At 37.6% G+C, this 14578-nt stretch overlaps 1 protein-coding gene across 3 annotated transcripts in view; it reads left to right on the plus strand.

Moving 5' to 3' along the window:
- CERT1 (ceramide transporter 1) overlaps nucleotides 1-14578 on the plus strand; it is a 72395-nt gene that overhangs the window by 11869 nt on the left and 45948 nt on the right. For all 3 annotated transcript variants that reach the window (XM_031042736.2, XM_005142015.4, XM_031042737.2), the window contains exon 3: nucleotides 5959-6075. In XM_031042736.2, the coding sequence (XP_030898596.1) occupies nucleotides 5959-6075 (117 nt within the window). The remainder of the gene's footprint in view (nucleotides 1-5958; nucleotides 6076-14578) is intronic.

The following is a 14578-nucleotide window of genomic DNA, read 5'->3' on the forward strand; positions in this document are numbered from 1 at the left end:
TCATTGCTTTACAAAATGTCTTTTCTAAAGCAATGGTTTATCATAGTTGTACACTAGTTCTGTTAGAGGGAATAGTGTGAATAGTACTGAATACTTGCCTTCATTGTAAATTTACTCTTTTATGAATATATTTCTTATACAGTTCTGTGGCTGCGATAACTCAGTCCACAAAAAGCAAATAATGTAGTTTTCTAGCAGGATGAATGAAAATTAGCATTAGAGATTTTACAGAATCTGGCTTAAATATGACTGAAATTTAGAAATTCAAGAATTGTATTCAGCAGCTGAACAGGTTTTCACATTTAGCCATGGTCAAAAGTAGTGTGCAGCTATACTAAATTTTTCTTAATCTTGTATGGAAAAAAACCCTTTTTGGCATCACAGAAAACAAAAAAGTGCTCTGTCATAGCTTCTGAGGTCAGTAGCTTTGTACTGGTGAGTTAGGTAAGTAGGAATGCTTGTCTTGGTTAATATTTTATTACGGTATGCAACAGTGCAGTTATCTTCATAGCAGTGAAGGATATTGTTTGGTTAACAACCATGAACCATGGAGCTAGATTTGATAACAGCCCCTGTTGCATTTATTTTAGTGACATTCGTGTCTGAGAGAGAATGATAGTTCTCATTTTCTTTTGGCCTCCATTGTTTGTTGTGTGTGCTAGTGCCCCCACTCAGTGTTAATACAAAAAGCCTTCAAAATTTTAAAATAAAGGCATCACAGGTAATTTTTAGTTATGCAATCGAAATAGCAGCACAAATACACTTTAATGGTTGTAATATGCAGACTTGAGTTTGGTGTACTGTGAACCGCCATGGCTTGCCTCTATAGGGTAAAAAAGAAAAAAAAAAAGCCTTTTAAAGTAGTGAGAAAGCAAGGAAAAGTTTCTTCATTCAAGGGTTTGTTTTTTGGGGTTTTTTGTCTTGTTTTTTTTTTTCTTTTATAGAGTACTCTTGAAGGTTATGAAGTATATAAAAACACTTAATATTCCCTGTGTGATTTGCCTCAAATACTTGAACCAGTATTTTTCAAGCAGATACTGCTCTGAGGCTTGTTTCCTGAATACCTCAGGCTTGAGAAGGGTTTTGTTGCAGTGCAGTCAGGTATGACTCATGAGACCTGAACTGCCTACAGACTTCCTCAGTAACTGTAGCCAAGTAAATGTTTCTTCATGTAAACTGTTCTTGCTTCTTTAGAATGTAAGAGCTATTATCAGTTTGGTTTACAGAGAAAGATTTGGGACTCTTGAATTTGGGACTCTTGCAATTGCCTTTATTTCAGCTGGATTCTCTGCAGGGGAGTTGAAAGAAAGAAAAGGGTGGTTGGGGTTGCTGGAGACCTATTTCTTGCAGCTTTTTCTTGCATGGAATTATGAATTAGCTGCTTGGGTTTTCTTTAAATGCTGGCTCTATAAGGAGCTTTTTGTACACACACAGGCTGCCTCTGCTCCAGGTTCTTGGAGCGTGCTCAGCTTGCCTTTAAAAATGCTATAAAGGTTTTGAGGTGCTTCTATTCACAGTGTCACAGATCAGACTGGGATTTGTTCCCCAGTGCCTTCTCGATCTATGTATGCAAGTTGCTTGAGGCTGCTGTCAGTTAGGGGTGTTAGAAAAAAGCAGCTTAAGTTCTCCAATGTGCTTTAGATCATGAAGGTGGATAGGGAACTCCTACTTGCTTGTTGCTTACCTGCATGACTAAAACATTCCTCTCTCTTGTCTTACCTTTCTTGTGAGAGGGCAGTAGAACATATCCTGCCCTCAGTAGAAGTCCTTAGCTTATTATAGATGAAAATCCCTATTTATCCTCCAGTGTCTTAGGCAGCTGGCTAAGAACTGTACCATTTCATAATCACTTCTGAGCACAAGGAGGAAAGCAAACACTAGGCTAGAAAAGGTGAACCGAAGAAAAAGGAGACCTAAATCAAATATGTCTAGAGGTGCAGGGGGAAAGTAAAAGGAAGAAGAATTGAAAAACTTCCAGCTAGTGTCATGAGAAACTCAAATGGTCTGAGGAGGATGTTAGAAGCATAAAGGACAGACCTGAGAAGTGGTAACACTTTGTGGTCTTTGCTAGATGAAGCTACAGCAAACAATAAAAGCATTTATAGCAAGAGGAGAAACAAGGAAATTTGTCCATAGCTCAGTGGAGAGGAGAATGTGATAGATGATACCAAAAAGTTACATATTGAAGCTTGCCAAGCTATGAGTGAAGATGAACTACAAATTCAGTCCTGGTTGAGAAGGGATTTATCAACAGCTTGATTTGTCCTGTGTTAAGGCAAGAATGGGTCACATGTCATTCAGGTGTTTTATTTACCCTTGGTAAAATGTATATTAGAGAACTTGCCTTTCATGTTCATTTAATGGAGGGTTCTTATGGTAAAGCCTGTCTTTAAAAAAAAAAAAACTCAACAAACAAAACCAACAAAAATACAGAGGAAAAAGAAGGGGAATGGATCTAATTTCAGTTGTCAAAAATAAGGAAAATAGGCATTTGATAAGTACTATAAGATGCTAAATAGGTAACATACATCTGTTGAGCAATTCAAGTATCACCTGCCTAACTTCCTTTTGGAGCAGTATTTAGGCTTGCTAGTGGATATTTTGTACCTTTAAGCAACTTCTCTAACAGGGCCACCTGATTAGCTAGCTTTTTTTATAACATGGAACTGCACAGTAAACTGACTATAACCCTAGACATGAGTTTTAGGTGGCCTAGTCCCTTAACTATAGGTAATGCAGAAGTACGCGTGTAGTGAGTGCCCCAGTGTTTAAGGTTTTAACCAGACCTCCAGGAAAACATTTTCCTCCCAATGTTAGCAAGAAGGTGTAGATTTTCAAGCAATTAAGAGTTGCTGTGCAAAGAATGGGAGTACATAAATCTGCCTTTGAAAAAGTCAGGTGATGGTCTTAAATCACATAATCACATTAGAAGATGTTTAGATTAGAGAAGGGGGGAAGAGAGGATGGTTGTGCACTGAAGTAAGTTCTGTATGGAAGTGTGGAATGAGTAGTACAGCAGGCTTTCAAGATGAATTTTGGCAAGTCTTTCTTGTGGCGTGCAGCTGTTTATAGAGGGTTTCAGAGAGTGAGATTGAGTAGAAGAACTCTGTCATGGCAGGAAAAACTTTGATAGCTTTTTCTTGTGCAATTGCTTTTTGGGTGATTTTTGGGAGTATCTTACACTGTTGTAGATGCAGGTACCACACCACTTGGTTAAAGGAGGGCCTGGCACATGGGTGGTTGAGAACAGGGATATAAACCTGACTCATTGATACAGCAGGTTTGCTGCCCTAAAGCAGATATGCATCTTTCTCATACATACTAATAATAATGTAGCAAACGCAGTTTGAAGAAGAGGGGCCTGGACTAGAATACTTCATGTCCTATCCTGGGTTGACATGGCAAGGTTTTGGCAATGGGGGGTGCCTGCTGGATTGGCCTCTGTGAGAAGCTGACCCCATATCTGGTTGAACCAGTTCTGTCTTCTTCCAAGATGGACCTGCTGGTGGGCAAAGCTGACTTGATCAGCAAAGATAGTAGTGCCTCTGCAATTTAAGAAAGGATAAAACCTCCTGTGCACCAACAGCTGGAGAGAGGAGTGAGAATATGTGAGAGCAACAATTCTGCAGACACTGAGGCCAGTGCAGAAGGATGGGAGGAGGTGCTCCAGGTGCCAGAGCAGAGATTCCTCACCCATGGTGAGGCAGGCTATGCCCGTGGAGGTCCATGGTGGAGCAGATCTCCACCTGCAGCCCATAGAGGACACCACACTGGAGCAGGGGGGTGCCCAAAGGAGGCTTTGACCTCTGGGAAGCCCGTGCTGGAGCAGGCTCCTGGCAGGACCTGTGGCCCTGTGGAGACACTGAAGCCCACACTGGAGCAGGTTTGCTGCAGGACTGGTGACCACGCAGGGGACCCACTCTGGAGCAGTCTGTTCCTGAAGCACTGCACCCCATGGAAGGGACCCCTGCTGTAGCAGCCTGAAGAACTGCAGCCTGTGGGAAAGACTCAGGTTGGAGAAGTTCATGGAGGACTCTCTCCCGTGGGAGGCACACTGGCACAGGGGAGGACCATGAGGAGGGAGGAGTGGCAGAGGTGGACTAATCCCCATTCCTGGCCCCCTCTGCTGCTGGAGAGGAAGAGTTAATCAGGGGTAAAGCTGAGTCTGAGAAGAAGAGAGGTATGGGGAAAGGTACCTTTAAACTTGGTCTTATTGTCCTGCCGTGATTTGATTAGTAATAATTTTCCTAAGCCAAGTCAGGTTTGTCCACAATGATAATTGGTGATTATCATTCCTGGCTGTCCCTGGCTCATCTTAACACATGAGCTTTTCAACTCACCTTTCATACTTTCTCTCCCCTTTCCAGTTGAAGGAGGGGAGTGGTAGAGCAGCTGTGGTAGGAGCATGATGTCTAGCCAGAGTCAACCCACCACACGTCCCTTCCTACATCCCTGTATTCTGTGGTTCAGTGAAGGCAAGACAGTGTATAGAACCATTTTGAAAGCTGTTTGATATGAATTAACTTGAGATGGTCAGGTATGAAGTAATCAGTTGCTGCTGCCGATTGTCACTTTTGTCAGCTGCTGGTTTGTGTGGATTCTTTTTTTTTTTTCCCCTGTGAGAAGTTTAGATTCTTTAAATTAAATTTAGGTTCAGATGCCTGACCAAGTATATGAAGCTTTAAAAAAGTGAAACTTCATGTACTTCTGTTAGGTTCTTCCTAGCTGTTTTTTCATTTGGTAGTTTGGCTTCTGTTATGCTTTCTTTCCTCTTTTGTATATTTAAACAAGAAAGATTGTGTATTATGTATAAGTAGCATAACTTCCAAATCCTTTGAAAATAATTCTCACTGGCACTGGACTGAGTACGACAACAAATGGGACTTGCTTCTAGGTTGTCTTTTGTGGAGTATTTAATGAGTGATCTGCAGTGCCTTAGTTGTCTGCAAAGACGAATGTATTTGCAGTGCAGCTCTTATATTGTAAAGGATATTACTAACATGTAATCATCTTTAGCATCTGGAATCAATGTTTGTGGTCCTTCAGATTGTGTTACTTGCCTTAACCTCAGAGCCTGTTAGCTTCCTACAGTTTTTTGCATGTGTAACTTTTTTCTTTGTATTACAATTCAAAAAGGTTTTCTGCTTTTATGTGTGTTATGTTTCCTTAAGAATAGTTTTCAAGGGTGGGGGTGGGGAATGTTATGCTCAATTTGATGTTTTCTGAGAAGTAGCTTTGAATGGAAAGTATCAGGGCACAGGGCAGATTAGATCGTTGTTTTGTTTTCCTGTACTTTCCTTCCAGATTCCTTGTAATGCTAATAAAAGCTTTTTAGTAATTAAGACATGTGAACTGAAAGTTAGATGCATTTGAGTAGTGACAGGAGAAAGGATTGAGTGTTGCTCCCAGTTGTCTTAGATGGTGAAAATAGTTGAAGCAGAGGATGCCATAGCTTCCTTTAGTGCCTGCTCATAGTTGTCACTTTGCTGTAGTCTACTTTTATGGTTAATTCCTGATGCTATTTGTTATGATGTATGTATTCCATCTAAAAATCAATACTGATAATACTAACCTGAGTATTTTTTTCCTGTTTTGAAATAAAAAATGTATATGAAAGTTGTATTTTGCTGACTGTGTCCAGTAGTTATTTTGCTAAAGGATTTGTTTCAGGGTGTGCAATTTTTCTCAATGTTTTTGTGGAACCTTTTTGTGACAATTTTATTTAATAAGACTGTATTAAACAGCCTCTTCTATTTCTGAAGACTGGCGTTTTTTTATTGTAAGAGTGTATGTTCATTATTTTGAGACAGCTATGTAAAATGGAGCTTAGAATAAAGGTTGAACTCAAAACTATAAACCAGTTTTTTAATTTTTGGTGTGAAAGTGTCAAAATATTCTGTGAGGTTTTGCTGATCATGTTGCTAATTTTAGCTACTCTTACACTCTTTTCTGTCACAGCCCCATGACTTTGACGAATGCAGATTTGATATTAGTGTAAATGATAGTGTTTGGTACCTCCGAGCTCAGGACCCAGACCACAGACAGCAGTGGATAGATGCAATAGAACAACACAAGGTATGTTTGTTTTTTTAATTTCCTTTCTCCCTCCTTATATCTAATGGTGCTTGTGGACAGTTTTAAGGTTCCCTGTACAGTCATTAAAATACTCAAGGTATTTATGACATGTAAAAGCTGTGAGATTGAAGCTGTGTGTTAAATATGTTTCAAAGGAATTGATTTACTTGTTCTTTGTAGATAAGAGTTCAGAGACCAGGGACCTAACAACTGTGAGCCGTTTCTTGAACTCTAGCTTGAAAAAGAAAAAGCTTGCATTACATTGAGTGACTGCTTAATGGTTTTGTCTGTTATTTCTCACTGATTATTGAATTGTTTCTTATCTGTCCTCAATGTTAAACTTGTTAGTCTTTGAGTCAGTTGTCCTAGGTTATTGTTCTGGTTTTAGGCTCCTCTCTTTCATCATTGGGCTGCTTTTACTGTATCTGGCTTTTATCTCCTTGTCTTTTAAGGCCCTACTATTCATCAGCATTTTGGTTCAGCTTTCCTGATGTATTCCTTATGTTTTCCAGTGAACTCAGTTATTTTTATTTTACCTAAAGAGGTTAATGGTCAGCTATTTTAAAAGTATGTAGCATATGAAACATCCTTTGTTTTTCAGGTACAAGATAGGCACTGTGCCAAGGTATTGAGTTTAACTACAATACCTAGCACAATGCAGTTTCTGCATCTAAATTACACAGGTGCTACTGGAATACAAATTAAAATAGGTATCTAGGTGGGTATTTTTACCTCCAGCTTCCTGAAGTATTGTTTACATAAGTACTATATATAATTAGGAAGTTTTACCTTTTACTAGACAATCCTTAAAATAAGTAGTACCTGCTCTTAAATTTTAAGTCCTGCCTTTTCATAATGGTTCTCTAAAAAACAAAAGTTAAAAAATTAATCTATATATTACAATATTAGTCCATTTATAGCTTACTGTTTTGCCATCACTGCTACAGAAGTAACATTAAGACATATCAAATTTAAGTTGCAAAAACAGAATTCTTGTCTGTAGACAAGTGAAAAAATACAAAGCTAACCACAGAGTATTCTTTAGCCAAAAATGCTGCACTTTGCTACTATTACAATATCTCGGAGAAATGTCTTGAGGACATACTGAACAAGCTGCTGGATTGCACATCCATAGAGCTGTCATTTCAAGTATTGTTTTGCAGGCATGGGAACCTTTGGTTAAGAGGTTGTGGGACCATGAAACTTGATAACACTGGGCTAAAATTCACACTAAGTTTCATGAATGATTCAGCTGGTGAGATGCAGAACTTAACCAGAAGTCTGGCTGAACTGAAATGCAGCCTGCGTCATTGCGTGCTTTCATGCAGTAATGAATGAGGAAAACCCCCAAATCTTGCCTTAAAATCTGCCCTGCACAACCTGAAAGTGTTTTTCATGTTGTTCTTTTCCCTCTTCTAAGGCTGCCCTTAGCTGTAGCTGAGTTCTGAGCTGACAATTTTATATCATCTATTTAAACTATGGAATCTCCTTCTCAATTAGTTAATGAGTGTTGAGGAGCACTGTTTCTAGCATTCCAAAAGTAACTTCCCTTTGTGAAGAATACTTATTAATTACATAGATTTTCCACTTAAAAAGAGGCAAGCAGATTCTTTCAATATTGGTTTCAGTTTGGACAGTTTAAACTTACATGCTTTGCAAGAATTCGGTAGTTCTTTAGAAAAGAAAGAAATTGTACAAGATATCTGTCTTCACATTTGAAGGAGTAGAATGAGAGGTTGTTTAGATAATTCCACTACTCAATTTTTTCAATATTTACTTAGTATCAAGAGAGGACTAATGAGTACCTTTTTCATTATTTTATTGAAATTGTTTACAAGTAGGAAGTGACAATAAAATTCTTTCTGTATAAGCTGAACTGACAGGAAATAGTTCAGTTTGTATGTTGCTGTCCTAATGTAATAGCACTGAACTTGACTGTTCCTGTTCTGACGGCTTTTTCAGTATGTGTATCTTGCAGTTTTATGGCTATTTAACACTTTTCAGTTTGTTGTACGCACATTTTTGCTCTATAGTGTCTAGAGTATTTGAGACAAATAGCATTTGGTTTCATTCTTATATGGAGACAGAGATATGACACTTCTGAATAAACCATCAAACCATTTAATATATTAAAGCAATACATTATTTAAAAGCATTCTCTCTGTAGTATGCAACACCATGATCAAGACAAGGCAAGGAAAATGCCAAAAGGTAATGCAAGCTTGTTACAATAACTTTGGCTTGAGTTAGAAGTATGTAATTAAAACTCAGAAAATTGTGAGTTACTTGCATTTTTTTTCCAGGGCAATATTCTGTTGTCTTCATAATACAGTAGCAACTTCATATGATAGGTCTTGTAGGTGTGGAGGTGCATCTGTTCCTACTAAAACACATAGCAATGTTATCAGCAGAAGCCTTGGAAAAGTGCTGTATGCACATGAATAAATGTTTGATATAATTAAACATAAACCAGAAATGTCCAAATCCAGTTTTCAGTCTGGTTATTTTTAATGTTTCTGTAAGAATATATCTCCAAATGTCTTGTTTCTATATTTTTCCAAATTGAGTGGATAGTGTTATATCCTATAATTTATATACAACTTTGAAAGAAAAATGTGCTGGGAAAATGTACTGCTTCTTAATAACATTGATAGGATGTGAAAAATAGAGTGGAAATTAATCCCATTTTTCATTTCAATTTGTGTGAAGAATGCTTTGATGATCCTTAGTTTTAGTAACTTTCCATCCACCCCTGAATTTTCTTTAGCTTTTAAGGAATTCTTATACCTAAGCATTTGATTGAGAGAGGAGATGGGCTTTTATAAGGCAAAAAAACCCATTTCACTGGAAAGTTCTGGTTTTTGTCTGCTGGCTTCAAAATCTTCTGAAGGAACTTTCTAGGTCAGTTTACTAAAACTCAAGCAAAACTTCCTTGTCAAGCTGTTGTTACCAAATAGAAATTGTTTTGTGGTTTTTTTTGGTTTTTTTTGAGAACTAGGTTCTTGAACAGACATAAGAATTTGAATAAAATTGAGAGAGGAAATTGTTTCCTTTACTAAGAAGTCATTTTGATTGAGTGTACTGCTATATGAAGTACTTTTTGTTTGTTTTTTAAGCTCTTTGTAGCTTACTGAGTGGGTGGGTAGCTCTGGTAGGCTGCTTAAGCTGTTTGCTAACAAAAGTATGTTTGTGAGACTTACTGTAGCATGTCACAAGGTTGTTTAGCGTATGAAAGATGGACTGAAGCTTTATCATTGTCTTGTTGTGTTCCAAACAGAGAAAACACTGATTTAAAATTAATTTTATATTAAATTTAAGTATATGCAGACAGAAAAACTTTCTGCTTAGCAACAGTAGTAGGTAGCTGGTAGCTGAGAAATGTTAAGTGTCTAATGTTCAAGCATAAAAACTGTTAGTTTACTGCTCTTTTTTGTCATTGAATTCTTTTTTATTATCATTGAATTACTATATTAAATACTTACTAGTATTTAAGTATTCAGTAAGTATTCAGGACTTAAGTATAGATTAAGTATTTCAAGTACACCTTCTAAAAGGCTTATTAATCTCCCTGAAAGGGAGGAGGGAAAAGTCTAAACCAGTGGTATGACCCTCAGTGAGGCAAATGTGGAAATAGCTCATGTGTAACCCGGAGTCCTTTCTTCTACTTAACTGTTCCACGAAATGTACTGGGCAGATATTTATCTGTAAAGTACCTGGCTGTAAGGGTGTGTATCATTAGGAAGCTTCTCTATTCTCCTACCTTAAGAGACAGATATATGATGGCTGATGACCTTTTCTTAGATGGATCTAATGGCCATTTATATTGCTGAAGAATTCAGGACTAGATAAGGGTTTCCACATTTTGCTGGTTTAAAAACATTGATGGTGCATGAGCACCAATGCTGTTGTTGATGCTTTTGAAAATCTGCTCCCTTAATAATATATTGAAACAGTGACTCCAGTCTGTATTGTGATTTGACAGTGGAATATGGAATTTCTAACCTAACATTAGAGAAACCAGCTTAAATATTGATCTGTACTATAAGGAAAATGTCTGGTTTACCTATGGAGAATATGTTTTCATTCTTTATCCTCTACCCTGGTAGAGTAGATAGTTGATTTACAAACTTGAATTACTTCCCAGAGGTATAGATGAGGGGAGTAAATTGCTGTTTACTGTGGGAACCATCTGATAATTAAGCTTATTTTGAGCAAATTAACTTGAACTCCTGAGATTCAGATAATGATTTTTTTTTGTAATTTTAATCTAACACCTGAGTTGAACACTTGATGAGAATTTGTTTAGAAATGAAAGTTTCATGAGAAACTGCATTGGCTTGTTTAGGTTTGTCCTGTTTTGTTCCACCTAGTTCTCTTTTTTCACAGATTCTGCATGTGCTCATTATTGACTTTGTGACTCTTCAGCAAAATAAATTAATGTTGATTTAAATCTTGAATTTTGAAAATCTTGTGTTTATCAAACCAAAATGTTGTTTATTGCTAAACTCCTACAAAACCTCTCTTCGTGTCAAACTGGAAAAGGTCATTCTGCAGAGGGATATCTAGGTGCCACCAATTTTGGCATGTAGGAATTAGGTAGGTTCCCTTCGTTTTACAGTTGTGAGACACAAAGTGTTGCTATCTAGAGCAGGAAGCATGAATTTTGAAGTCTGTGAAAGGCATAAATCAGCTACCTTGAAGGATTGACTACATTGTTGTTTTTACTGTTGATTAAACACTGCAAGAGGAGGAATCAGCTAGTTAGAATAGTGATAAACAGAAGCAGAAGAGTAGAAACTATAAAGTGTTTTGTTACCATTCCCCTCCCTACCCTGGGAGCCTGTGGGAAGGGGCATGGCAGCCTCAGAGTCAAAGATATCTTAGCTTTTAAGTAATTTGTGAAATTCTTAATGTACTGCAACCCATTTTTTTTTAATTCTCAGTTGTCACACTCAGTAAGAGACTTCACATCCCAGTTTTTTGCATTGCTTAAGTACAGATCTAGTTAAGATGGTGAAAAACCACAAAGCTGGATTTGGCAGTCTAGTGCAGTCAAATTTAGATATAAGTATTAAAACGGTTGGTTCACATCCTTTATTAAACACATGCATTTCCAAACAAGTCAACTAGAATTAGGTCATTGAGTTTTGAGACAATTATTTTCTGATGGTGGATCCTAGTTTATGGATTAATTTAGAAAACTGTAGGGCTAACTTTAAACAGCATAATTTTGATTTGAGTTAATAAAGAATATTGTTTTAGGAAAAAAAAAACCCACAAGAAAAACAAGCCAGAAAAAAACCCAAATGACTCCAAAACAAAACCCAACAATCCAAAACCAACCAACACAAGAAGACCTAAGAAAAAAAAAAAATAACCAACAAAAAACAAACCACAAATTGCCAGCTTGAAATTTTCACAAAATGCTTCTTAAAAGAATTAAGGTGTGGTATTTAGAGTCATTAATTTTACCATTTCTCTTGCCAGTGTACTGTTCTGGCCGTCTGTCTATGTGTTATTTCTGTTACAAACTCAAGTGTAAGAGGTTAGGCAGGACTCAGAAAACCTTGAATTTGCCTTTCAACTCGATAAGCACACAGAGTGCCTCAATTCCCTGTGTTTTGTTCTGCAATTGAAATGCTTCACTGAGCCCCAGGTGCACCTACCTATTCTTTCAACCTAATAACTGCCTTAAGAGCTTTTGCATTAACAATACTTAAACTCAAGCTTTTGTTTGAATACTGAATGTAAATATTGATCTGTAAGATTATTTTTAGTTAGCTAAACACAGCACTGCACCAGCTACCAAGAAGGAGAAAAAATGACTGCTACTGCTGAACCCAGGACAACTGTATTTTCCTTTTTGCTCTTCAGTGACATCTGTCTACGATAGGTATCAGAGGAGAAGTAAACTGAAGGGCCATCCTTCAGGAAGAGTCACAAAGTTTATCATAAGTCTTCCCTTAATATGAAGTAAAGTCACCCTTATTAGATGACATGTTTGTAAATTAGACTGGTAAGTGTTGTAACAGTAAGGGGTATGGAATTATTTTTGCCCGTTTCTTCTGTTAAAGGGACTTCTTGCCATCCTCATCATATCTGAGGTTTACCTTATAGAGTAGTATTACAGTCAGTCTGGAGAGCTTATTCTCTTCATCTTTGCAACACTTAAAGATTTCTTGCCTTTTCCTGTTTTGTTAGAACAGCCTCCCATTTCTCCAGTGTTGTTCATATGGACGTCCTTTCTAAATCTCCAATACCTTGTAGGGCTCTCTTCCAAACTCAGTTCCATTTTTGATGTACAGCACCAAAACTGGACTTGGTATTCTTACTGAGGATCCTAGAGATCTTGTATAGAATATAGAGTTATTTTGTGGGTCCTGTAGCCTACCTTGTTTTGTCGTGATGTTGGTTTATTTGTTTGGGTTTTTTTTACTGAGCTTAAGAACTACTAAATCTGATTCATCTGTCAAACTGTCTGCCAATCATTACCTGTCCTGTTCTTGTACAGTACAGTATTTTCCATAACCAAGTAAACCTTAAACTTCCTTTCTCTGCAGCATACAGAGTTTTAAGTTTTTGCTGCTTCTCTTTCAACTTCAGTCTTTCCAGCTCTGCTGTCTTGAGTTTTGGTTTCTTTCCAGAAATAATTTTGTGTTGCTTGGGTTGGATTCAGTTTAAGTGATTGTGCTGCTCCTAGTACTTTCTAAAATACAGAGGCTAGCTTGGTGAAGAAAGGCTAGATCATTTAGTGGTACCTTATGTGATAGCTGAGTTTGCTTGTTATTCTGTTGGGATCTGCTAATCTGTGTCTGAAACTGTATACATATGTTTACTTAAGGTAATCTTAAATCTCTATATCTGTGAAAGCTGTGATCACTGTCTGCTATATGCTCCTAATCAAGAAGTTTTCTCCTCCATCTAGTCAGAACATTAACAGGTAGTCTTCATAATCTTGAACTTTGTCTTTCAAACTGCTCCCCCTCACAGTAGTGACCTTGGTTGGGATAGTTTATTCCTGTGTTTCCCTTGAATTAGCTTAATATATGAATTGACTGAAGATTCGTATGTTCATGAAGGTTGAAGTAACTTTTTAATCTCTGTATAACCATACTGATGAACCAGGGTGCTCTAAAGAATGCCTGAAAATTACAAGCCAAAATGCAAATTAGCAGAGCATTGCCTGGTGGCTGTAATACCACGTGAAAGAAGACACTTTGAAAAGTATAGGTCTGTGTCAAATAACATGAAAGGCATGTGACACTACTGCTAAACTGTTAAGAGTATGTCAATCAGTGTTTTTGTAATGCTGTTTAATGAAGGGTGATGTACCTGGCTAAAGTAAAGTTGATAAAGCCAAGTCTGATGCTGAGCCTTGGAAATGCTTGGAGCTAAGCTACCAGACTCACTATGCAGCTGGCTGTCCAGTAAATAACTAGTCTCTTTTATAAACAAATGGAATTCTAGTAGTAAAGATGTTATTAATTCACTTTGTGAAAACAACTGTGGTAAATCATTTTGACAGCATATACTTTCATGTAACAGAAATAGTGTCACTGTTTGTAACTGTCAGAATAAAGCACAGTAGATACAGTAGTTAAGCTCTCCCGTGGCAGAGTGGCAGCATGTTTTTGCATGGTGTCCCTGAAAAACAATGTTGTTCATTGAGAGAGACTTGTGCCAAGCTTGACTTTGGTGATAAAAGCCCCTTCAAATCAGGGTAAGCTCCTGTTATCAAGAACAGAAAGTACAGAGCTGCAGCGTGGAAGTAGTGAGTGGTTAAACAGTTAAAAGCTGACCCTTGCCAAGTAGATCTGCATGCTGTTTACTCATCATTATTACTCATCAACTCAAACACTACTATGCATTAACAGTGTAGTAGAGAAATCTTGGATACTCTATGTGCCTTCATCTACCAAATGCCATGTTCATTCTCTCTAAAAAGACTTTGTAAAGGGTGTTTTTTCTTCAGTGAGCTTTCATTACAGTAAAACTCATTGAGTTGTTACTAACAGAGCAGTTACACCCTGGCCATAGTGAGTAGATGTTGCTCAGTCGCTTAGGTGGGGTGCACAAGTAGCAATAATACATACTCAGTAACATTCAGCAAAAGGGACATTTGGGCTCTTGAGAGACAGCCACATATGTGTCCCCACACACACCCTCCCCTCAACTCCTGCCCCCCTTCCTCCTGAGAAAGAGGAGCTAATATGACTAAAGAGCTGGGAGAGTTGTTTTAAATTAAAACTTTTTTTTTTTTTTAATTTCCATGTTCAGTTGCCATTATTGGAAGCTCTTAAGGTAGTTCTTTTGATGCATAATTTCCACTGTAGGACAACAAAAAGATCCTTTTCTGTCTCTGGAAACAGATAATGCTTGAAACGATGCTTTTGTTATCACTTTAGTGGCATCTAGGTGAATGGATTTACTGCAGAGGAATCAATTCTGTTATCTTGACCATACCTATTTTAAATGGGAAGGGGAGGAGGGAGAGGAGAGAGAT

This window comes from Melopsittacus undulatus, chromosome Z (assembly GCF_012275295.1).
Source record: "Melopsittacus undulatus isolate bMelUnd1 chromosome Z, bMelUnd1.mat.Z, whole genome shotgun sequence".
Lineage (NCBI taxonomy): Eukaryota > Metazoa > Chordata > Aves > Psittaciformes > Psittaculidae > Melopsittacus > Melopsittacus undulatus.